Source organism: Scyliorhinus torazame, chromosome 4, assembly GCF_047496885.1.
Source record: "Scyliorhinus torazame isolate Kashiwa2021f chromosome 4, sScyTor2.1, whole genome shotgun sequence".
NCBI lineage: Eukaryota > Metazoa > Chordata > Chondrichthyes > Carcharhiniformes > Scyliorhinidae > Scyliorhinus > Scyliorhinus torazame.
In genome coordinates, this window is record NC_092710.1 from 116,097,685 (window position 1) to 116,124,676 (window position 26,992).

The 26,992-nt window shown below is 48.1% G+C and overlaps 1 protein-coding gene across 4 annotated transcripts in view; it reads right to left on the reverse strand.

Annotated features, from left to right (window-relative positions):
• The window catches only part of sipa1l2 (signal induced proliferation associated 1 like 2), an 825,665-nt gene that overhangs the window by 359,307 nt on the left and 439,366 nt on the right, over window positions 1-26,992 (reverse strand). For all 4 annotated transcript variants that reach the window (XM_072498538.1, XM_072498535.1, XM_072498536.1 and 1 more), the window contains exon 9: window positions 16,472-17,048. In XM_072498538.1, coding sequence (XP_072354639.1) covers window positions 16,472-17,048 — 577 coding nt within the window. The remainder of the gene's footprint in view (window positions 1-16,471; window positions 17,049-26,992) is intronic.

A 26,992-nucleotide genomic window follows, 5' to 3' on the forward strand; every position in this document is an offset into this window, starting at 1 on the left:
AGAAACACTCACCTCGGTTGGGCACTTTAGTGATGAGGCGTCTGGTACACTCACTGGTGTGCACAACACAGCCGTCCCGGTACAGCAGGTGGAGGTATGAGAAGCAGAGGGGCCGGGCGGTCGGAGAGCAGCCCAGCCCAAGCGAACATCTGCCGCCCAGATGGATCCCGGGTTCCTGGAGTTACCACACCCACCCATAGATCCGATGCAACCACCGAACCGGAGACGAGCAAAGAGGGTGACGGTCGGCTTGCGGCGGCTGCAGTCGCAGGTGGAGGAGTCCACCCGCGTCCAGGAGCTGGGAGTGGTGCCGGTCATGCGTGCCACCCAGGCCGACACCGCACGGGTGGCGTCCGCGGTGGAGGCAATGGGTGCGACGGTGTCAGACATGGGGAACGGTTTGCGAGGCCTGGGGCTTTCCGTGCAGGCGGTGTCTGTGGCTCAGGACATGGCTGTCCTCTCACAGGAGGCCATGAGCCAGTGCCAGCGCCAGATGGCAGAGGCGCTCAACGCCATGGCCCAGTCTCTGCAGGCCATGGCCCAGTCTCAGCAGGCCATGGCCCAGTCTCAGCAGGCCATGGCCCAGTCTCAGCAGGCCATCGCTGAGGGCATCGGCGCCATTGGCCATGTGCGAGCCGGCGTCGCACAGTCACAGACAGGGTTTGCCAATCCCCTGAGCTCCATGGCTGCAAACCTGAAGACCCCTGTCGATACCAGCACGTCCTCCAGGACTGGCAGCGCCAGATGTCGGAGGGGCGTCGGATGGCCAGTCCGTTCGCATCCCCCACCCATGTAGAGGCCTGAGGGCCATCGGGCACCCCGAGGGAGGAGGAGGTGCTGTGGTCCGTCCTGGGTCCCCCTGTAGGGGAGGTCCCGGAACACCGCGACACCTCGGACTCCCCCCCTTCCGTCCCAGGTGCATCGGGTGGGCAACGGGCAGGACAGGCTGGCAGCTCGCCATCCCAGTCGCCCGGGCCGCAGCCTGGCCCATCTAGGCCAGGATGCCACAGGAAACGGCCGCCAAAGGGATCCCGTGTCAGAGGGCAGGAATCACAGGAGTCCACCTCCAGTTCTGCTGTACCGTCTGGGGAACCACGTAGACGTAGTCAAAGGGCCCGTAAGGCCAAACAATTAGACACTGAGTAAGTTGGCACGGGTGCAGGGCACAGATGAGTTTTAGCGGCTAGGGCACGTGCATGAACTCGTTTGGTTATTAAAGTCAATGTTACACCTACAGAAGCTGCCTTTGTGCTCTGTCCAAAGCGTGCGGGGGTGTCATGTACGTTGAGCGCAAGTGTGTGTGTGTGAGGGGTGGTCTTACCTCAGCCCCAGGTGAGTCTGCCCCCTTCCCCCTGGGCCGCCATCAACATCCCCCCGGGCAGAGGACGGGACCGTGCGCTGCAGTGTCACAGCTGCATGCAGGGATGGTCCGGGTGGATGGTGGTGCTGTGGCCATGGGTCAGACATAGTCCAACGATGTGGAGCCAGGAGCTCATCGCAGGGCGGGTTGTCATCATCCTCCATGGCTTGCGATAGACACGCGTCCACCGGCAACTGTGTGAGCCCGGCCGTTGTGCCGCAGGTGGATCGGCAATGGGGGGGTTGGTGTGCATGCGGGTGGGGTGGGTGGGGTTGGGGAGGGGGGTGAGGGTGCTGGGTGGGTGGATGGGTGGGGGGTGTGGGTGGTCGGCTGTTGCCATGGTGTGCGGTCTGTGGCCATACTACCCGATTCCCACGCCCATCTAGTCAGTGAAGCGGGCGTCTATCAGCCTGTCCCGTGCCCACTGGGCCAGCCGGTAACGGTGGACAGCCACCCGCCTGTGTCTAGCCCGTCTGCCCTGACCATTGCCCCCATCCCCCTCATCTGGGAGGACTGCGCCTCTTCCTGCTGCTCCTCCACTCCGCCCTCCTCTGCCTGCGGCACATCGCCCCTCTGCTGGGCTATATTGTGCAGCACGCAGCACACCACAATGATGCAGCCGACCCTGTCTGACCGATACTGGAGGGCGCCCCCAGAGCGGTCCAGGCACCTGAAACGCATCTTCAGCATGTCAAAGCACCTCTCTATCACTCCCCTTGTCGCTACATGGGCATCATTGTAGCGGTTCTCCGCCTCATTCTGTGGCCTCCGTACAGGCGTCATCAGCCACGATCGCAATGGGTAGCCCGTCGCCCAGCAGCCAGCCCCTCAGCCGGGGATGGCGTCCCTCGTACATGCCGGTGATGGATGACCGCGACAACACGTATGAGTCGTGTACACTGCCCGGGTAACGGGCGCAGACGTGCAGGATCATCATGCGGTGGTCGCAGACCACCTGTATGTTCATCGAATAGGTCCCCTTCCTATTGGTGAACACGGCCCTGTTATCTGCAGGTGGCCGCACGGCGATGTGGATCCCATCAATCGCGCCCTGGACCATGGGGAACCCGGCCATGGCAGAGAAGCCCACGGCCCGGGCATCTTGGGTGGCCCGGTCCACAGGGAAGCGGATGTAGCGGTGCGCCATGGCATATAGGGCGTCTGTCACTGCCCGGATGCACCGGTGCACCGATGTCTGCGATATGCCGGACAGGTCCCCACTCGGTGTCTGGAATGACCCCGTTGCATAAAAGTTCAGGGCCACCGTAACCTTGACGAACACGGGGAGAGGGTGTCCCCCGCCAGTGCCATGCGGTGACAGGTGTGCCAGCAGGTGGCAGATGTGTGCCACGGTTTCCCGCCTCATCCGGAGTCTCCTCCTGCATTCCCGGTCCGTGAGGTCCTGGTATGACTGCCGGGGCCGGTACACACGGGGCGCCCTCGGGTGCCTCCGTTGCCGTGGGGCCGCGACGTCCTCCCCCTATCCCCCTTCCTCGTCCTGTCGGTCAGGTGTTCCTCCAGCCTGGGCGGCTGCCGCCTGCCCCTCTGCGGCAGCCTCTCTGGCACGCTCCTCCTCCTCCTCCTCATCCAGGGCAACATAGACATGAGCGGCTGCCGCCACGGCGGCCAACATCGCTGGCTGATCGGAAAACATGACGGCCTGGTGGGGGGGGGGAAACGACGATATGTCATCATTGCCCATACCCCCTCCTCCCCCCAGCCAGGTGGCATGGACTGCATGGTCCAACTGTTGGAGGCTGGCACCTGGCCAGGTGGACCAACTCACTTGCCCTCGCACCACCCTCCCCGGCACGGACCCCCTCCATCCCCCTCCCCGGCACGGACCCCCCCATCCCCCTCCCCGGCACGGACCCCCCCATCCCCCTCCCCGGCACGGACCCCAGTCTCCTCCCCGGCACGGACCCCATCCTCCTCCCCAGCATGGACCCCACCCTCCTCCCCGGCACGGACCCCGTCCCCCCATCCCCCTCCCCTGCACGGACCCCCCCCATCCCCCTCCCCAGCACGGACCCCATCCTCCTCCCCGGCACGGACCCCCCATCCTCCTCCCCAGCACGGACCCCATCCTCCTCCCCGGCACGGATCCCCCCCATCCTCCTCCCCGGCACGGACCCCCCATCCCCCTCCCCGGCACAGACCGCCCATCCCCCTCCCCGGCACGGACCCCCCATCCTCCTCCCCGGCACGGACCCCCCATCCTCCTCTCCGGCCCTCCCTGGCACTGACCCCCCTCCCGGCACTCCCCCGGAGCCCAGCCCACTCTAACCACCCCCCCCCCCCCCCCCCCCCCCCGCCGCACACACACACACAACCCTACACACACCTCTACCCACACATTCAGACTGCGGCCACTCCATCGCCTGCACAGCGGCCAACCCTCCAGGCCGTCACCCACCTCCACGCTGGTTGGCGTAAACCTGGAGCACAGGTTGACGCCAATTAAAGGGAGGTTTGATTTACGTTGATGTGACCCGTCATCACGTCGACGGGACTTCGGCCCATCCGGACGGGAGAATATCGGCAGGCCCAAAATCGGTTGCCTTGCGACTACCCATGCCATTCTCCGACATCTGCGGCGCCATCAACGCCCCACCGACTTTTCTCCCTTCGGAGAGTTCGGCGGGCGCGGAATTCACGGCGGCCAACGGCCATTCTCCGACCCGCTGGGGGGGTCGGAGAATGACGCCCTAGAAGTCCAAAAGAGGGACCCGCACTCTCAAATGCTCAATCCAAGGATGACATGAGAAATTATAACATCAGTCTGGCCTTACTGAGTTACCGGTCTCTACTGCAGAATGGTCTGGCTTCATCAGAACAGAGATTATGCACACAGCTCCAAAGTCTCCCATATTCCCTTTGACCACATCTCAGGATGAGAAGAGAATGAAAAGGTGTGAGACAAAGAGGGCATAAGGCCCTGACATACAACTGCTATCACGAAGTGCAGAACTACTAACACTCACCAGGAAAGCCTATTAAGTTCCGAGACCAGAACCAGCCCAGCCAAGTTTTGAGTCAGTCTGTTCATCAACACTCCTATCTTGTGTACAGTGACCATGGTATCCTCCAGAAAAATAGATCCGCACTGGTATCCATCAGCATTTGGCCTCAACCGGATAGATTGGTTACCTGTATGGCCTCACAAACAAGTTGGCCGTCTTAATAGATGGTTCATAGGCTCCTCCACAAGAAATTGTGTTCCCAACCCTTTCCCAAAGGAAACAAGAGCATGATCTGTCCGACTGGTCAAATCACAGCATCTTTCCCTATGACTAGGGATGGTGACAAACTAGGGGAAGCAGGGAGGTATGATGTGTAAACAGTTAATGATAGTTTAATGAGCAGAATGAGGGAGATGCCAGATCACGTGTCTTTAGAAATCGGAGAGATACCTTTAGAGGCAGTCTTATTCTTATCGATCTTTGTAAATAGTTGTATATAGTTTATAAATGTTTGGAAGTTCCTGGAATGCTTTGTTGCCAGTAGACTCTGTTAAACACATCCTTGGACCGTTTTTGATGATACTTCATGAGCAAGTGGGGATGGGGTTGAGCAGTTGTGGCTTTAAGTTGCGGAGTGTGGAGGGTGAGAGATGGGTTAGAGTGCACAGATGTGGGGAAAGATGAGTTGGGGAACGTAGTGGGGGGTTAATTTTGGGGGACTAGTGGAGGCATGATTGATGGTGGGAGACAGAGGCGAGGAGCAGCTACTACATGAAGTTGGATGCTACCAAGTGGCACCTGAAAAGAAAATTGAGGAATTTGATTAACTACAAAACAAACCAGTAGTTTTAGTAGTGGTTGACGTAATGTGGGTAGTTGGTTTGTGATTGACATCTTTTGTTACCCTGTCTATAGCAGAACAAATTACCATAGCTAATGTAACTCAAGAATGATTATTTGAGTCAAAAGGTGACTAATATTTTGCCTAGGTGATCATTTCCTCAGCATTACAGCAGGACATAAAATTTCAACTACTTTGAATGCTGTAATTGCAGCGAACATTGTTTGTCCCTCACAAATACCCCCTCCCCCACAGGGCCACCTGTCACTTGTTCTGTTTTGCTTTCACCGAGCACTGACCTTTGTTCTCCTATTGACACATTCTGCTATCATAGTTTTATGCCACAATCAGCACCGTCTTTGGTTCTTAGTGCTACCATTAATACTCCCTTTGTTTTGGGAGCATGGCATGTGTGTCAATCCCTTCTTAGCTCTCACCTATCCCTATCCTTCTATTCCACACCTTCTCCACCCCCTCTCCAACTATATAATGTATCACATTTCTACCCCTCTTCAGCTCTGAAGAAGAGTAATATGGATTTAAAACATTAACTCTCTTTCTCTCACCACAGATGCTACCAGACCTGCTGAGTTTATCCAGCATTTTCTGTTTTTATTTCAGATTTCCAGCATCTTGCTTTTATTATATTGTGAACAGGCCACATGTCCTCCTTAGATACAATCGGACATCATAGAATATATAGCATAGGGTGCGGCCAAGCAGCCCATCATGCCCCTGCCGGCTCTTTGAAAGACCAATAGGATAAATTCAGTTTTCTCCCAGTGGTGAATACCAAAAGAAAGAAATAACAAATTAGTTTTCTCCTAAGTAGTTATTTCTTACTTCTGCTGTTCACCAGCCATAATGCACAAAACCCGTGGACACTCACTCATATTCCCTCCAAATTTCCTGGTCAATCACAATGCAGAAATATTCCATTTCCTCGCTCAATTTATTAAACCCAAAAAAATACAATAACGAAAACGAAAAACATGCAGCACTTCACAGAAGAAAAAAAATCAGAGTTATCTGCAAACATTGCATCCATATTCCAGTAGCTCCAATGGCTATTCTTCACCTCACACACAATGATGATCCCAGATACAACCTGCCCCATTGCAGACATGGCTATATCCACTTGCAATTGACTAAGTCCAGTTTACAGCTTAAGTGTCTCTTGATAGAGCAGATGATGTATGCATCAACGAGTATGAAGCATACACACTGCCAACTCTGCCTCTGTCCATCTGGCCCTTTGCACCCTCCTGTCTGGTTCATTCGATGGCTCTGATGTCAGGGAAACTGCACAGCTGCCGACCATTGAAAAAATGGGAAATAGTTGGCAAGGGACCCAGGACTAACAGAAAAAGCATTGTACAGCAGTAAGAGAAACAGCAAGAGAAGGAGGGGGGGGAAATCAGAGAGACAGAGTGTAGCCAACAAAAGAATAAAGCACAAACCAGAAAGCTCAAAGAGCAATTTACCCTACACAAAAAAGGGAGCACACACACTATTTCTCTGCATTGGTGTTGACTAGGCACAAATCTCCATACAGATGTAAGTCATACTGGCTGGCTACAACTGCCAGGGTCTATCAAAGGCTGAACTTAATTCTGGATTGGAAGGACAGAGCATAAACAAGAGGAGCGGAACTGGACGTTTTGCCATTCAAAATTAAACCCAAATAATGAATCTGTTCCTTGCAACTTTTTAAATGCCCTCTCATTGAAACCTTTCCTTTGAAATATTCCTTTCTCTTTGCTCATCCTTTCTGCAGCTCTGCTATGGCAGGGAGCTGTGATCCAGAGCCTATGCTAGAGCCACCTGCTAAATCACAAGTGCTATTGAGGCTGGCTCCAACACGGGTTTTCACTTTCCTTGGGCAAAATGCCTGGGCTAGACTGGGCTTGGCACCTCCTCCAAGCAGTCGGGCACTGATCAGAGAGACATACTTTACATCACAGGCATCATCCTTTATCTTACTTTATCAGATTAGTTTTGTGTTACCACAAATATTTTACACATTGGGGGTTAAATTGCTGACTTTGTAGGATTCTGTGGTGCAACATATAGTAAACACCACTTTTAGCATTAATTTCATTTTAATGCACCTGGAGTAAAGTGCTCCGCTGGCACCCAGCTGCAATTCCCTCTCCTTTACCATGCTAATATATGCCTGGAGAGCTCGGCGAATTCTGGTATTAGGCCACCATTTTGAGCAGGTGGCCCGACTCTGAGGTATGGTAGCGGGAGCACCTCCCCCCCACAACGCAAATCCTGCCCCCCCCACCGTCCCACATTGACAGGTAGGGGCATTTCCCCCCCCACCACCATGGGAATAATGGGTCACCCCCTGCACAGCACAATCGCCTGAGGGTGACCTAACTGCTCCCTTGAACCCTTCACAACAACTATCCTGACAACAGAGACCCTCCCCCAACACAGACCCCTGCCAAAATTAAAGAGCAGTCCAGGCAATAGAGTGATAAATCAATGCTTTTCTCTGACCTTTCCCTGACATCTCCTACCTCAGACAAAAATGTTTAAAGCAGTAGCTGTTACAGATGTCAGAGGCTTCCAGGAAAGCCAAGTACACTTCAAAGGACTTCAAATCTCTTGACAACCTTTGAAATTCAAGTCTTCCAATCAACTTCACACAGCAATTCATTGTATTAGCCAGTGATTGACCATTTTATTACTCTAGAAGTAGGCACTCGGTAGACTATTGATCTACATTTCCCTTCACATTTAAATGCATCTCAATTACCCCCTGTTTTGATGATAACCACAATGTTTCTAAATGCTCTTGCTATGACTGACAGCTCCTCACCACATCAAAAGCAGCTAAGTGCTTTGACTGCCTCACAGCACTGTGAAAAAGAGGAAGTCGAAGTACTTAGCTGCTTTTGATGTCATGAGGAACTGTCAATCATAGCAAGAGTGTTTATAAACATTGTGGTTGGCATCAAAGGGGGGTCTCTGATGGGAGGGTCTGATGGAGGGGGATCAGGTGGGAGGAAGGATTTGCATTGTGGGGAGGGTGGGGGATGCCTTCCGATGAACTACCTTAGGTACCTTAGTTATGCATGCCACCTTACCCCACCACTGGATCCACCATGTCTTGGCTATGCTTGGGAAAAATGTGTACCAAATCCCGCCTGGAGGATTTCCCAGGTGCATAACTGGTTCGGGGTGGGGGTGCGGTCTGGAGACACAGTCTTCCAGCTCAATAATCAGATGGACTAGGCTCCAGGCGCGATCCCGCTTTTTGGCCTGATTGGGAAATCCAATACCGGTGTCAGGCAATGGAGTATCCACCCCTATAATCTGAATTCAGTGAATTATTCGACTATAATGAGGATTTTTAAACATATTCCATAATCTACTTTGGCTGCAGTCATTACATACAAGATAATGCATCTCTCTTGTAACTACTTGAAGGAGTGAAATGTATTACATATTCACTGAAAAAATTCACCAGCAAACCACTTTCTGGTATTCTGTTCATGTAGTTTTCCACTTCTGTTCATGTTACCATTTGGATTTGAGTCCTGATTCCCCTCTCCTGCAAAGCCTTCCATCACAGAAATGCTAAAAGTGAATTTGGCTATAAGGTGCTTTTCCAGTTCCCAAGTATCCACAGAACCACAGAATTGTTACAACGCAGAAGGAGGCGGTTTTGGTTGGGTCAGTGAAGCAGTAGAGGCTCCTTCATTAAATGTTTTTAAGATAAAGATAGATAGTTTTTTGAAGAATAAAGGGATTAAGGGTTATGGTGTTCGGGCCGCAAAGTGGAGCTGAGTCCACAAATGATCAGCCATGATCTCAGTGAATGGTGGAGCAGGCTCGAGGGGCCAGATGGCCTACTCCTGCTCCTAGTTCTAGTTCTTATGTTCTTATATGCTTGAATACCATACATGCTTGAATTCATCACAACTAGTTTCTTTCTGTAGCTTTCCTTTCCTCTACCCTGGCCTCCGCCAGCACAAGTCCAATAATGACTGAGCAAATTCACCAGCAAGCCACTTTCTGGTATTCTGTTCATGTAGTTTTCCACTTCTGTTCATGTTACCATTTGGATTTGAGTCCTGATTCCCCTCTCCTGCAAAGCCTTCCATCACAGAAATGCTAAAAGTGAATTTGGCTATAAGGTGCTTTTCCAGTTCCCAAGTATCCACAGAACCACAGAATTGTTACAACGCAGAAGGAGGCTGTTTTGGTTGGGTCTGCATCATGAACTAACATCTGCAATCCGTCAATAGTTCCTGTGAATTTGGTTAGCAATGTGCTAATGACCAGATCATCTGTTTTTTGTGAGGCTGATTGAGGGATGGATATTAGCCAGGATGTTGGGGGTAGCTCCCTTGCACTTCTTCGAAACAATGCTATGGGATCTTTGATACCACTATCTGTTAAATTTCTTCTACCATAAAATGCGCAATTCCATTTACTCACATACAAAATGGCATCTTCTAAGCTCAACAGTAGACTGCACCGATTGATTCACTGAATAGTGTTGTTGCATCGAACAGAATGTTATCAAGCACATTACTGTTAATCTCCTCCTAAAAATAGATGACATATGTTGTCACATCGACCAAGACTTCGCTAAATATCTAACTAAATGAGATACAAATCAGGCACTTGATTGGGGCTCTGAAGAAGAGTCACGTGGACTCAAAATTTTAACTCTGTTCCTCTCTCGACAGATGCTGGCAGACCTACTGAGTTTTCCAGCATTTTCTGTTTTTATTATTATTAAAATAAACCCTCACTTTCTGATTATGGAAGTCATTAATTCAATCTTCTGGGTTTGGTTGCCTAATACCAGTTCACTGCATCCAGTAACATTACTTCCATTTAAAAAACACAAGCCATTTAAAAATAGTGTTTCTGTATTCTACTATGAAAGGGATTCTCAAACTGCAGCACTGAGACAATTGCAGCAAGCTGTGCCTGTAGTTGAGCATATACAACAGTCTGTTAGGTGTTAGCAGCTGGGCACATCTGCAAGCTTTTGGGACTTTGCATTTGGCCCCACAGATTCTGCGACAAGGTATCCACAACAAAAGATTTGGGAACTCTTGTGTTACCCGTATCATATCTCCGCATTCTTCCCAGCCACAAGGCTACACGTGTATTGGCACCATTATGGTACGTGGCGAGATTAACAGCATTACAGGATTCAGACAAAAATTGGCAGCAAAGTCGAGCAGATGGTCCTTTGTTTGTGCATCATTGCCACAGTCGGTATCACAGAGTTACTATCACTGTGACTCCATTCCTGCCTCAATACTTTGGAACAATCAGCGTTTTGCACTCAAGTTTCCTTTTACCCACAGCTGAAATCCTAAAAAAATCATAATAATCCAGGATAGAAAGCTGCCATTCAGCCGATAGTACCTCTACCTGCCTCAGCACCTGCTCTTTTCCCATAGCACTGTAAACGTTTTCCTTCAAGTATTTATTAACTTCCCTTTTGAATATGACTATTGAATTTTCTTCCACCAAGTACACAAGGGATCCTTTTTTCTCCCCAATTTGTGGGAAAGGATTGGGCCATCAGAGAGTTCTTGTGAAAATAGATTTTGATTTTAAAAAAGTAAATAAAGTCAGGAATCATGAAATTGAAGTTAGTTTCTAAATTCCAATTGCAGTCCATTTCAGTGTGATCACTACCAATAGGGTTAATGAAAACTATGCATGCGAGTAAAAAACATGATTCCAAACAGAACATTTTTCTTTGGCAGTTCAATGAATAAAAGGAGATCTCTAGTCAGCTGCTAGTTACTCTTAATCCAATACTGCCTACATCAAATAATTGAATAATTCATTATTATCACTAGATTTTTAATCACTTTCTGTTGTTATTCATTCCATTTAATTCATTCAAATATTTTTACAGTGCAAATTGAATTATCAGTAGATTATAGATGCTTTGTTCAGCTCAGTTTCCGACACCACCACCTTTCCCTAACGGGGCCCACTTACCTCCATAACTGGAACTTTCTCAGGAATCAATTACTCCATCACTGTCCTTGATGTCGATCCTTCCTCCACCATCACAAATTAAACTTGTTTAAAACTCTGCTGCACTATCCTACTTTTCATTAAGTGTGCTTATCAATCAGTGGCTTTCTCTGCCCTAAATTGGTTCCCCATTCCCAACGCATGGAATTAAAAATTGTTGTTGTTGATTTTAAATCCATCCAAGGCTGTACTCCATCCTACATTGCAATTCTTACCAATCCAACCCTATAACTGCTCTCATATCCACTGAAAATGTAGTCCTCTGACTTCAACCTTGCAACCAACCACCTTCCCGCCTACTTTTAGTGGTCTGGGCCCCATTGAAATTTTCTTTCTAAGCCTTCTGCCTCTTATTTTGTTCTTTGTTCTTTGTTTGTTCTTATCAATTTTTTGGTCACTGATTCTAATCTTTCCTTTTCTGACTCAGATGATGGCGTATATCCAGCCGTGAAGCACCACAGGATGCAGTTTGCATTGAAGGTGCAAGATAAATGCAAGCTGCTGTTGTATGACATCCCAAAAAACAATTCCACAGTAAAGGTACATTACAAGTGTGAACTGCAAATACTGAACTTGAACATTTAGGAGAAAAAAAAAAAAAATATTTGAAACTCAGAAATGCACTAGGAGGGCTTCCTAAACACTGAAATGCAACATGTCCAATCGTCGGACCTCATCAGGAAACAGCTTGGTCTTTTGAAAATGGTCCACAATTGAAATGAATCAGAAAACAAATCAGAAAGAGGACATTTTGGCGTTTCCCTCAGTAAGGAATGGTTTAATTAGCTATCAGAAATGGTCATATAAATGTTTTTCCCGGGGCAGAACGGTGGCGCAGTGAGTAGCACTGACGCCTCACGGCGCCGAGGTCCCAGGTTCGATCCTGGCTCTGGGTCACTGTCTGTGTGGAGTTTGCGTATTCTCCCTGTGTTTGCGTGGGTTTCGCCAACAACCTAAAAACGTGCAGGGGAGGTGGCTTGGCCACGCTAAATTGTCCCTTAATTGGAAAAAATGAATTGGGTATGCTAAATTTAAAAAAAAAATGTTTTTCCCAATAGTAACGACTTAATAAACACTCCCCTGGATCTATTTGCAGTGCATATTTATAGAATCATAGAATTCCTACAGTGCAGAAGGAGGCCATTCGGCCCATCAAGTCTGCATCGACCCTCTGAAAGAGCACCCTACCTAGGCTCACTCGCCCATAAGCCTACCAAACCATTGGACAATAAGGGATAATTTAGCATGGCCAATCGACGTAACCTGCCATCTTTGGAATGTGGGAGTCGACCGGGCCATCCGGAAGAAATGCACCCAGACATAGGGAAAATGTGCAAACTCCACACAGTCACCCCAGGTCAAAATCGAACCTGGCGCTGTGAGGCAACAGGGCTAATCACTGTACTACCATGCCACCAGTTATTGTCTTAGATAATAAGAGGATCCGTTACATCACCAATCAATCTTTACAGAACCAAATCTTGCCAGAATTTGGGAAAGTGTCAGGTTCAATCTCCAGTTGCACAGACCAGTTTTCTCTCCAGATTCTGGGCCTTTTTAAAGAGAGGAAAATGAGTGGTCGTGGCCTACACCATCAGTTTTGTGGAGCCTGATAGAGCCGGCAAGCAGCTCCACAGAGATCGGGGTGCCATCTTTAAAGTGCCCCCTCATCAGTTATAAAAATAAACTCCACTCCCGCTCCCCACCACAGAGTATTCAGGCCCCTCCACCCAATAATCACTGCTGGCAACCTCCACCCCAACAGAAGTATCACTGGCATTTCTCTCCTTTCTCTCCTCCTCCCCCACCCCCTCTGTGTCTGCTTTGCCCCTCCTCCACCACATAAATGTAATTCTCCCCCTCCCTGCCCTGGCACAGGTTGGCACAGTGGCACCTCCGGAGGGATCCCCCTCAACTGTTTCTCATTTTGCCAAATGTGTTGTGAACATCATTGATAGAATCCCTTCATGTTGCTAACGTGAATGAATATTTAGTGAGGGGATCAATGTGACGGGGGGCCGGTTAATAATATTTAAATTTATTAAAAAACAATTTAAATAAGGTTCCCACCCTTTGTGGCCGTGAACCTTGTGACATTACCGCGAGAGGCAGTGATAAATGGTAAACGTGCTCTCTCCGGAGAGAATTGCGTTTCCTTATTCTCCGGAATTTCCACCTGCATCGGTGTTCCCATGCCAGCGACCGTGGATCAAAATTGCCTCCAGAATCACGCATATGAACCACAATGGCATAATTTCTATGAATCTGGATTCCATTTCCAGAACGGACAGTTACAAATCTGAAGGTTGAGGAAGTGTGATAGAAATTTCTCTCCATTTTAAAATTGAAAAGTCAAAAGTTGGAAGACAACATATTATTTAGGAAGGAGTGGCATTCAAATAATGAAAATAGAATGTGAAAAAAAGCAAAGTTTACAAATTTTAGGCCTGAAGTCATCTAAGTGACCCATATTCACGTGTGTGCCCGTACTACCGCATAATTAGTAAAATACATTGGTGTAACCCAGCTGGAATTTTCCAGCCCAGCATATTTTCCATTGGCAGAGTGGGCAGCACAGTGGTTATCCCTGCTGCCTCACAGTGCCAGGGACACGAGTTCCATTCCAGCCATGGGTGACTGTCTGTGTGGAGTTTGCACTTTCTCTGTGTCTGTCATGGGTTTCCTCCCACAGTCCAAAGATGTGCAGGTTAGGTGGATTGGCCATGCTAAATTGTCCCTTAGTGTCCAAAAGGCTAGGTGGGGTTACGGGGATAGGGTAGAGGTGTGGGCCTATGTATGGTGATCTTTCCAAGGGTTAGTGCAGACTCGATGGGCCGAATGGCCCTCTTCTGCACTGTAAGGATTCTATGATTTTGAGGTGGCTCACCATTGGCCACTGGTGGGATTTTCCGGTCTAGTTAAAGTCTACGGTATTTTGCATGGCTCACCCGTCCTGTCATCGTGGAACCTGGGGTCGGGGTCCACCATGATGGAACCAGAAGATAATGTTGGAGGGAAGTGTTATATCAATAAAATCCTTCTGATTGGAGCTGGCTATTGTGTCTTTCACACATGTTAAGCTGGTTTACTTCACAGACAGGAAATAATGATACAAGATTTGATATTACACATGTGGCAAAGGCCTACATGCATCCACCCCCCCCCCCCCCCCAGTACCTCATGCCCTCCCATCCCTCTGCAGAGAAAAACCTTACTAATTTAGAAAATGCTTGGGGAAATTTCCCCCGGCTTGCTGCAGGCAATCCAACTCATTAATGAATCATGGCTAACCCTCATCTACTTTTTGTAACTTGAGCTGTTCTCCATTCTCAGAAACACGTCCAAGCACCCTTTTCGAGAATTAATATTTGTTACATATTTTGGTAAAAGATGCCATTCACTGTGAAAATAAATACTTATCCAAACCGACTTCCCCACGCTCTCCCAACCCTATTGAGCTCAAATAATCTATCATGGAACTGGTGCCCGTGCATAACTGCTTCCATTAATTACTACCCTGCTGTTTTACTTTGATCACTGACCTATCACAGCTCTCTCTGTCACCACCACACTTTGCTGTATAAACGTTCTCCTGTATATTACAAATTCCTTCGGAAAACTACTACTTCTGCTATTTTTCCCCTACGGCTGAAATATTTAATGTCCAAAATAAGTTTTTAACCAAAATCTAAGTATCTTTTCTCTGCACAACATGATTTAACATATATATTTGAACTTTTTCAAGTCCTTTATCATCTTCAGTAAAGCTTTTACTTTGAGTCTTTAGCCTCGCCACTGTGAAGGTTTGACCAGAGCTCTGACTGGTAGATTGTGCAGACTGAGCATGTGGAGTATACCAAATTTCCTAGGCTCCTTCAGCATCAGGCAGCTAACAGTTTTCATTAACTTCTATTTGTTCAATTATTTTTTCCAAAATTGTATGAGGGGAGAAGAAGGGAGTGAAACAAATAAGAAAAGGAGAGGATAAGATACTGCACCACAAAGATATTACAAAAAGGGTTAGGATTAAGGAAAAAGAGAAGATTTATGGTTGCCTTCCCAGTTTCACCCTCTCCTTGGGCAGGATTCTCCCATTCAGCGGCAGAGTGTCCACACCATTGGAAACGCTGTCGCGTTTCACGACGGTGTGAACGGGCCGCTGGGAGTACCGATTCTGGCCTCTACAGGCGGCCAGCACGGCGCTGGAGAGGTTCACGCCGCTCCAGCCTCCCATTGCGGCGTGAACTGTGCGCCGCGGGACCTGCGCATGCGCAATGGCACCGGCGCCAACCCGCGCATGCGTGGTGGCCTCCCACAACGTGCTGGCCCCGACGTAACATGGCGTGGGAGTTCAGGGGCCGGCGCATAAGAAAATAGGCCCGTGGAGCGAGAGGCCGGCCTGCCGATCAGCGGGCCAGGCCCCATTGGAGGAACCCCCTGGGGTCGGAGCCCCCCTCCCTCCCCCTCAGGCCGCCCCCGACCCTGCGCGCAGAGTTCCCGCCGGCTGCGACCAGGTGTGGATGGCGCCGGCTGGACACTGCCTTTTTAGAGCGGCCGCTTACCATTATTCATCCAGGCCGGAGAATCGGCGGCCCGGTCGCGTACAGCGGCCCGCGCCACGTCAAAGGCGCCAATTCTCCACTCCGCGGAGAATCGCGTGCCGGCATCAGGGCGGCGTGGCCCGGTTGTGGGGATATTCTGGCCCCGCCCCAGGCTGGGAGAATCTCTGCCCTTAAAGCTCAAAGGATTGGGATAAACATTTATCCGACCCTTATGACAGGCTGTTCTATTGATGGTTGTTGCTCCATTTCTAAATTAATGAAATTAATATTTGCAAGCGGTAACCCAGAAAGTACATTCTAACAGCAGTTATGGCCACAAAGAACAATAGGTGAGGATACAGGCTACGTAGTGATTGTAATCAGCATCTACAATCATGAATTTGTTGAGCAAATGCCACCAAAGTTAAAAATTATTTAAAACATTGAGTACAACATGAGCTTTCTCTGGCATGCATTTTCTATCAAAGTATTTGTGGAGAAAACTTTAAGCTAGAAGCAAAATAATAGCCTAAGTGAAGGAACATTTCTAGATGAATAACATTTCTAAAATTAGTTAAATTATTGCACATCAGCTCTGTTTTATATTTACACTGAGGAGCACTCAGAGGGTTACAAACGGAAAGGGCACCAAGGCTGTCACAAAGTTAAGATCCAAACTTATTGCACAAGAGTTAATCATACCAAAATCAATAGCAATAAAAATATTTTGTCTTACCTCAAGCCTCTGTACTATTTCCCTGATATCATCTGCACAGCTTTCCATAGCAGATAGCAGGATGCATTCTCCTCTTTCATAAAATATCTTTATGGTCATTAATCCAGAGGTCCAGCCAATGACATCCCTGCATGAGCAATTAAACACTACATTTTTGGAGTCTTGCTCTACAAGCACAATGAATTCATTGGAGATTCCGAGAAGACATTCAATATCATTAGATTGGCCAAAGTCCCGAGTAATAACATTCCACACAATAGCTCCAAAACTGTACAGCTGAGCATCCTTCCGGGGTTTTGATTTCTCCTTCTTCTTTGCTCCAAGTGTGATGAAGCTGAATTTCACTGATGCATCAACTGTAGCCGTGGTTACAAAGTTTTCTGCCAAATCTTTCAAGTACTCCTGCCTCGTCCTGGTGGCCATTGCCCGAAACTTCTCAGATTTGTGCGCTGCATTTTCTGCATTAATAACTTTGGCAAGAAGAAAGTCCCTGAATACTGCTGATTTGGGAAAGGTGACTCCTTTGGGAATAGGTGGGCCAAATGGTGGTACATCTTTAGACCTGGAGACAGCCACACTGTATGTGTTTAAAGAGATGCACATCAGATTTGTAAACACAAATTCAAAATACAGCAAGTACAGTTTGACATTATATGAAAGCGGATAGAAAAAAATACAAATAACTGATATGATATGGGTATACATTTGAGGCCTCGATTTGTAACAAGTGGCATATTTACACACTAAGTAACCAGCAAATTTTTTTTCAACACAGGCCTCCATAGTATACCAATTCCAAATCAGATTTAACTGGATTTAGAAATTGGCCATTGGTCTCAACATAATTTATTACAATCTGTCGCTTCGATTCCCATTTTTCTGGCAATTAACCCCTTCCAAGATGTATTTTGACTTTCAAACTCTATCTTCTTATATGTGGCTAAAATGCTTCTGTAAATAGTTTCACTGCTATGTACAATCTACTTTAAAAATCTTCTACCTCTTTTATGGAGGTCTTGTGGCACAGTGGGCAGCATCCCTGCCTCTGAGCCAGAAGTTCCGGGTTCAAGTTCCACCCCAGGACCTGATTGCCAAGGAATGTACGTTCCTAGGCATCCAACAGGTTATTATCAACGTGCAAATCATCACACCAAAGACAGACAGTAAGAGGAGAGATTCCTGGTCAGCCAAATGATGGAAGAAAGTTGGAGCCTCTACCATCATTGTCCATAGTTCTAGACAAAAGTATGTTACGGTGCATGTTGCCACAGCAACTCGAACTCCCTAAGTGATCTGTAACACATTACCTATTCCCAATGGATATCATCGGATTTGTTTCTGAAAATGACTCCTAACGTTTCCAAGATAAATCTGGTGCTTGGTGTTGCTATTTTCTCCTTTACCTTCTTGTGGTTTACTTCCTTTCACTGAAAACAACTTGAAAAAACTCAATTATTCTTTAACTTTCTTTTAGGTATTTTCACTTAATATTCTCTAAAGCTCTGTTCTACTTGACTGTTGTTGAAGCAAGTGGTGAGAATTTCATCAACTGTGCTCCATCCGATGTTTTTGTTTGCCTTAGCCTTCCATCACAATAACAAACTAAACCATAAAATGAATACTAAAACTCATTCTTATCCATTTGAAGATCAGTCCAAGATTAACACTTCCTTTAACAAATTGATCAGAAGGTCACAATCTTCTGCTTCCTTTTACAGCGTTTGACCTATTATTCATTTGTTAACGAATATTACTAGTTTCCTATAATCCCATCTCATCTATTAACATTCAATCAACTCTAGGTTTCATCTCATCCATCTACTCCTGGAGACTAGTTTCACAATGCAGGCAGCAGCAAAGTCTGATGGGCACTGGGTTGCCAAATAAACAATGCAGATTGTTAGGTACATGCTTAACTGCCATGCAAAATGTTGGCATTTCTTACATGAAATGGTGATATTTACAAAACAGCTAGTCACTAAAAAAAATCTACGCTTCACACTTATCCATCAATGAAATGGGGCAGGAGAAATGTCAGTGTTATAAACAATATAGGAACAAAAGATTAATTAGCAATACTCATGTTTCATTCAGGAACCTCTGAACAATTTCATCTGTTTCTTTTGCTTTTTAAAATCACCGACCTATTCTCCCCACTAATTTTCCCTTCTGCTGAAGGCACCAAATCTGGTGATCACAACTCTGCTGCCTCCTTAAAGTCCCTATTTCATAAGCAAGTCAGGCTGCATGTTGTAGCAGGCTATTCATATCATCCACACGGCGCATCACAGCTAAGCTCTTTAATTCATTAATAGAGTTTAGGTCAGCAATTATCTCCAATTGCCCTTGAGGAAATGATAAACTGCCTTCTTGAGCTGCTACAGTTCATATGCAAAGGTACTAGTGTCGTTAGGTAGAGTTCCAGAATTTTGTTGAAGAACAAGCATTGTATATGTGCTTTTCAAGTGTATAGTGCTCTTTCAGAAACTGAGACATTAATTTTAATGATCACTTAATTTTGCACTCGTCATGGTGGAGCTGGCCTTTAATAGGACGAAAGCAGCGTTGTGCAAGAATGATGTGCGGTTCAGGGTGGTCTACCCGGCGAAGCGAGAATTACGTATAACTCCGATGACCATTTCTTAGAGATGGCGGAGGGGGCAGAGACATTCGTGAGGGCTGAAGGACTTGAACTGAATTGCGTTTGGACTTTATGTTGTGAGTGGAGCGAATGGTTTGGGGATGATGGGATAATGGGTCGGGGTTTTTTCCCCTTGGTTTGGGGTTTAGCATGTTTGATTGTTTAGAAGGGCTGGGTATGGGGGCAGGGGTTTCTTTGTTGGTCTTTGTGTTAGGTTGGCTTGAACAAGAGCAAGGTGATGGAGGAGTCAAGGTCGGCCGAGCCTGTGTGGACAAGTTTTGGCGGTCCTAAGAGGTATGATTGGTGGGGAAATGAGGAGCAGTTTCATGAGGAAGTGGTTGGGGGAATTTCTGCGATGGGGGGTGGGGGGTTGATGGTGACTATGGGCAGAGCTTGGTCTCATCTGTGGGGTGGGGCCGGGGGCCATTTTGGGAGGATGGTGGGCCCTCAAAGTTGGCCGGGTGGGGGGGGGGGGCGCAGATATGCCCCGTGTGGTGGTCATGACTGATAGGAGGGGAGTGGTGAGAGACCCCCCCAGTCCAAATGGTATTGTGGAACGTGCGGGGGTTGGGTGGACCGGTGAAAAGGGCAAGGGGCTTTTCACACTTACAGAATTTGAGAGCCGATGTGGTGCTGCTGCAGGAGACCCATCTGAGGATGAAGGACCAGTTTGTGGCATGGGTCAAGTTATTATAAAAGAACCGAAGGCGGGTGTATGTACAAAAAAGATGAACTGGGGATATTTTCATCTGCATAGGGAAATGATCAGGGTGTCCCATGTCCCTCCTTTTGCTTGCGTTGCTATTAGAGCCCTTGACCACTGATTGCATAGATGATTTCAGCTAAGTAGGGGGCAATAGTGAACGGGGGCTGGAGCATAGGGTGTCCCTGTATGCAGATGATCGTTTGTCGTATATTTCCAACCCGGTTCCCACAGCGGGGGATATAATGGGGCAGCTTAAGCGATTTGGGGCTTTTTCGGGATATAAATTGAATTTGGAGAAGAGCGAGTGCTTTTTGGTTTCCCCGCCGGGGACAGGAGCTGGCTTGGGGGTATTACCGTTTCATGTGGCGACGGCTCACTTCAGGTACCTGGGGTGCAGGTGGCTTGCGATTGGACCCGGCTCCACAAACTGAATTTTACAAGCCTGGTGGGCATGGTCAAGGCTGATTTGAGAAGGAATAGCCTCCCCCTATCACTGGCAGCTCGAGTCCAAGCAGTGTTCGTTTTGTTTTTATTCCAGTGTTTGCTGGTCTTCTTGCCGAAAGCATTTTTTATGGGGGTGGAATTTTGTCGTTTGTCTGAGCAGGTAATGTAGCAAGGGTTCGGAAGACAGTCCTCCAGAGAGAGCGACAATCAAGAGGTTTGGCGCTGCAAAATCTGCTGTATTATTGTTGAGTGCCGAATGCTGAGAAGGTATGTGGGTGGGTTAGGAGCAGGAGGCTATGTGGGTGAGGATTCAGGCAGGCTCATTGTTGGGGGGGGGGGGTTGCTGTCGGTGAAGGGGTTGGAGGGAAGTGTGATCTCAGCGATTTATGGGAGGATTTCTGGAGGAGGATGCAACATCATTGAAGGGGGTTAAGACCAAGTGGGGGGAGGAGTTGGAGGTGATGCTAGAGGAGAGGTTGTGGTGTGAGGTGCTGCGGAGGGTGAATGTCTCTCCCCTAATGTTCGATGTAATCCAATTCTCGAAAGTGCATAATGAATAACGCCCATGAATTGTAGAACCCCTCCATCTTTCCCCTCAGTTCAAATTTGACCTTTTCAAGCGTCAAGAATTCCAGCAGGTCGCCCCGCCACGCCAGGGTGGGGAGCTAGTTTTAGCCTTTGTCTCGCTGATTGTTCACAGGCGGGTCCTGTAGCGGTGGAGGTCAGCTTCTCAATTCTGTGCCTCAGTGTGGCTGGGGACCTGATGGTGTTGCTGTATCTTGAGGTTACGTTCACCCGCATTTTATGATAATAATGGACCAAAAGCACCTGTTGGGCCTTTTTAAGAGGACAAAGTGATTCCTCCCATCTTCTCGGCTCAGATCCAATGTTGGGCACTATTACTGGCGGCCTATGAGTACTCCTTCAAGTACCGCCCTGGTACACACACTGCCAATGCTGATACCCTGAGTCACCTATCATTGTCTACAAGCTTGGCCCCACCTCCAATAGTGGAAGAAGTCAGAGTGACACTAAATTTCCTGGATACCCTGCCTGTATCTGCGAAGCGAGTCCCGCTGTGGACCCAGAAGGACCCCATGCTGGCAAAATGGCATCACATGATCCTAAGTGGTGGAATTTGGAGACACCCCATAAAGGATGTGAAGCCCTTCCTATCCAAACACCAAGAATTAAGTGTGGAAGGTGGCATCATGCTTGGGGAACCAGTGTGGTCAACCCCTCCCAGGTCAGCGCCCAATCTTGATGGAGCTACACAATGGTGACCCAGGAGTTTCCATGGTATAGATGCTTGCAAGGAGCTACCTCTGGTGGCACAGGATTAACAATGAGATTGAGAACTTGGTGAAATGGTGCCCTTTGTGTCAGGAGAACCAGAAGCTCCCACCTTTGGCCTCGCTGCACCTGTGGGAATGGCCTAGGAAAACTTGGGTATGGGACTTCGCTGGGCTGTTCATGGGATCAATGTTCTTAATCTTGGACGAGCCCATTCTTAATGGATGGATATACACCGGATGTCCTCCACAACTCCCATAGAGAAACTCCCGCAATCATTATGTGTTCATGCTATACCAGTGGCCCTCATGACAGACAGTGGGACCCTGTGCACCAGAGAGAATTCTAGGCATTTGTGAAGTCTATCAGGATTAAACATATCCGAACAGCACCTTACCATCATCCTCCAACGGGGGAATCCAATATTTTAAAAACGTTGGTCCCCTAGACACCAAATTGGCCCGGTTCATCTTCGATTACAGGACCACGCCACACACTATGATGGCAATTGCGCCAGAGAAGCTTGTCATGTACTCTAGATCAGACTCAGCCTATTGTTTTCCAAGCTAGGGGGAAAGGTGGAGCCAAGGCAAGAAGCTCAGAAAATAAATTGATACTGAAGGCTCCACAGGAGGTGGGGTTAGGAGACATAGTCTATGTACGTAACTTTGGAGACGTATCTCCCTTGATCCCAGAAGTCGCAGTGGAAAAGATTAGCCCAGTTTCATATAATTTACAGTGCAGGAGGCCATTCAGCCCATCAAGTCTATACCAGCCCTTGAAAAAGCATCCCACTTAAGCCCATGCCTCCACCCTATCCCTGTAAATCAGAACCCCACCTAACCGTTGGACACGAATGGGCAATACAGCGTAGCCAATCCACCTAACCTGCACATCTTTGGAATGTGGGAGGAAACCAGAGCACCCGGAGGAAACCCACACAGACACAGGGAGAACGTGCAAACTCCACATAGACAGTCAGTCACCTGAGGCTGGAATTGAACCTGGGTCCCTGGAGTTGTGAGGCACGCCCCCGTGTTTGCTACAAGGTCAAGACTAAAGAGAAGACAGTAAGGAAACACGTGGACTACCTTAGGAGCAAGGAACCATCCCTTGTTGAAATAACTTCAGATGTGACAATGCCCTCAACACCCTTTGGGCCCACCTCTGGCCAGGGGACTCAGTCCATGGGAAACCCGAGAGTCATTCCCCTCAAACTTGAGGACAGAGATTCAGGATCAGAAATGGAGATGGAGACGTCTGACCCTCAGCTGGACATCAGTGTCAAAGAGGAGCACCCTCAGTGGTCCTTTGACGCTCTTCCAGGAAGCGACGATCCCGTATCTCCCCCCTCCGATCCAGCTCCACCGACAGTTTACCCGAGGGCATGCACCAAGAAGCGAAGGAGGCCTCATCGTCCGCACGGTTACGGGAGGGGGGGGAGAAAGGGGGGCATGGTAGTGGACGGGAGGCCCACCCAGCTGGGACTCGTTAGCGAGCCCTTTAAATGCTGCTCCCAGACCCGGACCGGGAGTTCCGATAGTCCCAGGCTGGGACATTTGTGTTGTGCGCCACAGTAACTACTTCAGCTGTTTAGCATTCTTCTTTGTGTCTCCTGGGTTATTACAGAGATATCCTGTGATGTCAGTTCCCATGCTCTGTTGGCTGTGGAGTATTTTCCTGTGGTATGCAGGAATCCTCCATGTGTACCACATGACTGTTTCAGTGAAGCTGAGCTCCGATGAGCATGCTATTGATGCCAGCTATAGCGAACATTGTGAAAATCCCAATGTTGGGGATTTTGTCCTGCCTCATGATTTTGCAAACAAAGCTCAGACAGCAATAATGGAATGCTTCTAGTTGCTTTATGCGATGTCCATAGGTTGTCCAAATCTCATACCGACGCATACCGATAAAGAATCTCTGCCTGGTAGAGTTTGGTCTTTGTTCTTTCCAAAGTCTATCAGTGAGCCTGGCAAATGATGTCAGGTGGTTGATTTCATCATATAGAAAAATGTTAATAGAGAGGATATTCCCAAAATAGAAATATTTCTGTATTGAACAGAAGGGTGCATTGTTGGTAATGACTGTGCAGTTTTGGTAGTACATAGCAAGGAATTGATGCAAGATCTCGGTCTTCTTCAGACTTCTTATTAGGCCAAAGTGCTCTGAGGCAAGGGAAAAGTGATCAACAAGCAGTTAGATGTCCTCCACAGTATATGTTAAGAGTGTGCAAACAAGAGTCACTCAGTCACTATTTAGGAACAGTTGTGCAACCTCAAGTTGAGGTTGTCATCTGTCCTGAAATGAATGTGTACTCCTGTGTCAAGATGGGCAGCACAATGGCATAGTGGCAGTTAGCACTCCTGCCTCACAGCACCAGGGACACGGGTTCAATTCCGGCCTTGGGTGACTGTCTGTGTGGAGTTTGCACTTTCATCCGTGTCTGCGTGGGTTTCCAGTTTCCTCCCACAGTCCAAAGATATGCAGGTTAGGTGATTTGACCTTGCTAAATTGCCCCTTAGTGTAGGTTCGGTTAGGGGGTTATTGGGGTAGGGCGGGGGAGTGGGCTTGGGTGCTCTTCCAGAGGGTTGGTGCAGACACAATTGGCCGAATGGCTGCCTTCTGCACTGTAGGGATTCCATGATTCTAAGTGCTTTGAGTGTGTACTGGAGTATAGTCAAGAGGTATACAGCAACAGAGCTGGAGCCTATACATGGACTTGTTTGATGCCATTAATAACAAGAAACGCATCTAGTGATGTACTACTTTGCATCATGCCGTTGTGAAGCAAGTGAATGACCCTGATCAACTTTTCAGAGCAGCCATACTAATACAGAACTTCCCATTGTCCCTCTCAGTTTACTGTGTCAAAAGCCTTGGTCAGATCAATGAACACCAAATAGTGGTCCTTATTAGCTACACAGGACTTTCCGTGAATTTGACATTCTGCAAAGGAGGCAGCACTGCTGCCTCACAGCGGCAGGAACCCGGTTCAATTCCAACCTTGGGTGACTGTGTGTGCGGAGTTTGTACATTCTCTCGGTATCTGCGTGGGTTTCCTCTGGGTGCTCCAGTTTCTCCCATAGTCCAACGAGCACAATGGTTAGCACTATTGCTTCACAGTGCCAGGGGCCCGTGTTCGATTCCCGGCTTGGGTCACTGTCTGTGTGGAGTCTGCACATTCTCCCCTTGCCTGCGTGGGCTTTCTCCGGGTGCTCCGGTTTCCTCCCACAAGTCCAGAAAGACATGCTGTTAGGTGAATTGGACATTGTGAATTCTCCGTCTACCCGAACAGGTGTCGTAGTGTGACATAGATACATAGAAGATAGGAGCCGGAGGAGGCCTTTTGGCCCTTCGAGTCTGCTCCGTCATTCATCACGATCATGGCTGATCATCCAACTCAATAGCCTAACCTGCTTTCTCCCCATAGCCTCTGATCCCATTCTACCCAAGTGTTATATCCAGCCGCCTCTTGAATATATTCAAAGTTTTTGCATCAACTACTTCCTGTGGTAATGAATTCCACAGGCTCACCACTCTTTGTGTGAAGAAATGTCTGAAATGGTTTACCCTGAATCCTCAGGTTGTGACCCCTGGTTCTGGACACACCCATCATTGGTAACATCTTCCCTGCATCTACCCTATCTAGTCCTCTTAGAATTTTATAAGCCTCTATGAGATCCCCCCTCATTCTTCTGAACTCCAGCGAGAACAATCCCAACCTAATCAATCTCTCCTCATATGACAGTCCCGCCATCCCTGGAATCAGTCTGGTAAACCTTCACTGCACTCCCTCGAGAGCAAGAACATCCTTCCTCAGAGAAGGAGACCAAAACTGCACACAATACTCCAAGTGTGGCCTCACCAAGGCCCTGTACGATTGCAGCAACACATCTCTGCTTCTATACTCGAAACCTCTTGCAATGAAGGCAAACATACCATTAGCCTTCTTTACCGCCTACTGCACCTGCATGCTTACCTTCAGCGAATGGTGCACAAGGACACCCAGGTCCCGCTGCACACTCCCCTCTCCCAATTTATAACCATTCAGGTAGTAATCTGCCTTCCTGTTTTTGCTTCCAAAGTGAATACCTCACACTATCCAAATTATACTGCATCTGCCATGGTTTGCCCACTCACCCAACCTGTCCAGATCTTGCTGTAGGATCCCCGCATCCTCGTCACAATTCACCCTCCCACCTAATTTGGTATCATCTGCAAACTTTGAGATGTTACAACTATGGGATTTTCACAGTAACTTCATTGCAGTGTTAATGTAAGCGTACTTGTGGCACTAACAAAGATTATTATTATTAGAAGATGTGCGGGTTAGGTGGATTGGCCATGCTAATTTGCCCCTTGATGTCCAGGGATGTGTAGGCTAGGTTTTGAGCATAGGGCGGGTGGATGGGGGAGTAGACCTGGGTACAGTGCTCTTTCGGAGGGTCGATGCAGACTCGATGGGCCAAATGGCCTCCTTCTGCACTGCAGGGATTCTATGAAAGATCATGTCCACTGCTCCCCACTCTACATGGAAGCCACACTGAGATTCTAGGTAAACAAAAGCAATGAGGTCAATGATAATTCTATTACGAATAACCCTTGTAAGAATTTTTCCTGCTGTTGAATGAAGTGACTCTGTGATGATTGCCACAGATGGACTTGCTCCTTTTTTTGTTTGTAAAGATGGAGGCGTCTTTGTAGTCTTGATGCACTGTGCCTGGTTCTAGATTAGGCAGAACAGACCAGCGAGTTTCCTAACCATGTGAGTCCCTCCATATTTGAATACTTCAGTAGGGTGTCATCAGCTCCTGGTCTTTGTGACTTCTGCTTGCAAACGATCGAGAAGAAGCTTAGTTTGGCCTGCAGCATGTGTTTGGTGCGCTGCTATCTGGTGTTCCTTGTTGGTGATTTCTTGTCAGATGTGCAAGACTGTGAATGTTGTACACTTTGCCCTGAAACTTGCCCATGTTTCGCCGACCCAATCTTGGCACTTACATTTTAATGAATGCTAGGATCTTAGCTGCAGTGCTGTAAGTAACATCCTTTAACCTTTTCCAAGAATCTTCAATGGCAATATTGTCCTCTAGGATATCAGAGGAGATCTTAATTCCAATAGCGAGTTTGATGGTAATATTGTTCTCTGGGATATCAGCATTTCAAATGGTTAGTTTCTATTCCAGTTCTTGACTCCTTGTTGGGTCTTTAAGAATAGTTCTAGAAAGCTTAAAAGTGAGCCAAAGACTCAAGATGCTTTTCATCCTCAAAAATTACCATTTGGTCAGTGGCTGAAATAGACTCTTCTACAGACAGGCACCAAGGGCAGGGGTCAGCGTAGCTCGTGTAGGTCAGGGGGCGCCAGGGAGAGTAGGAGGAGGGGAGGGCTAGGGCCAGGCGCAGGGCTGACCTGGCAAGTCAGGCCTCAGGGGGCAGA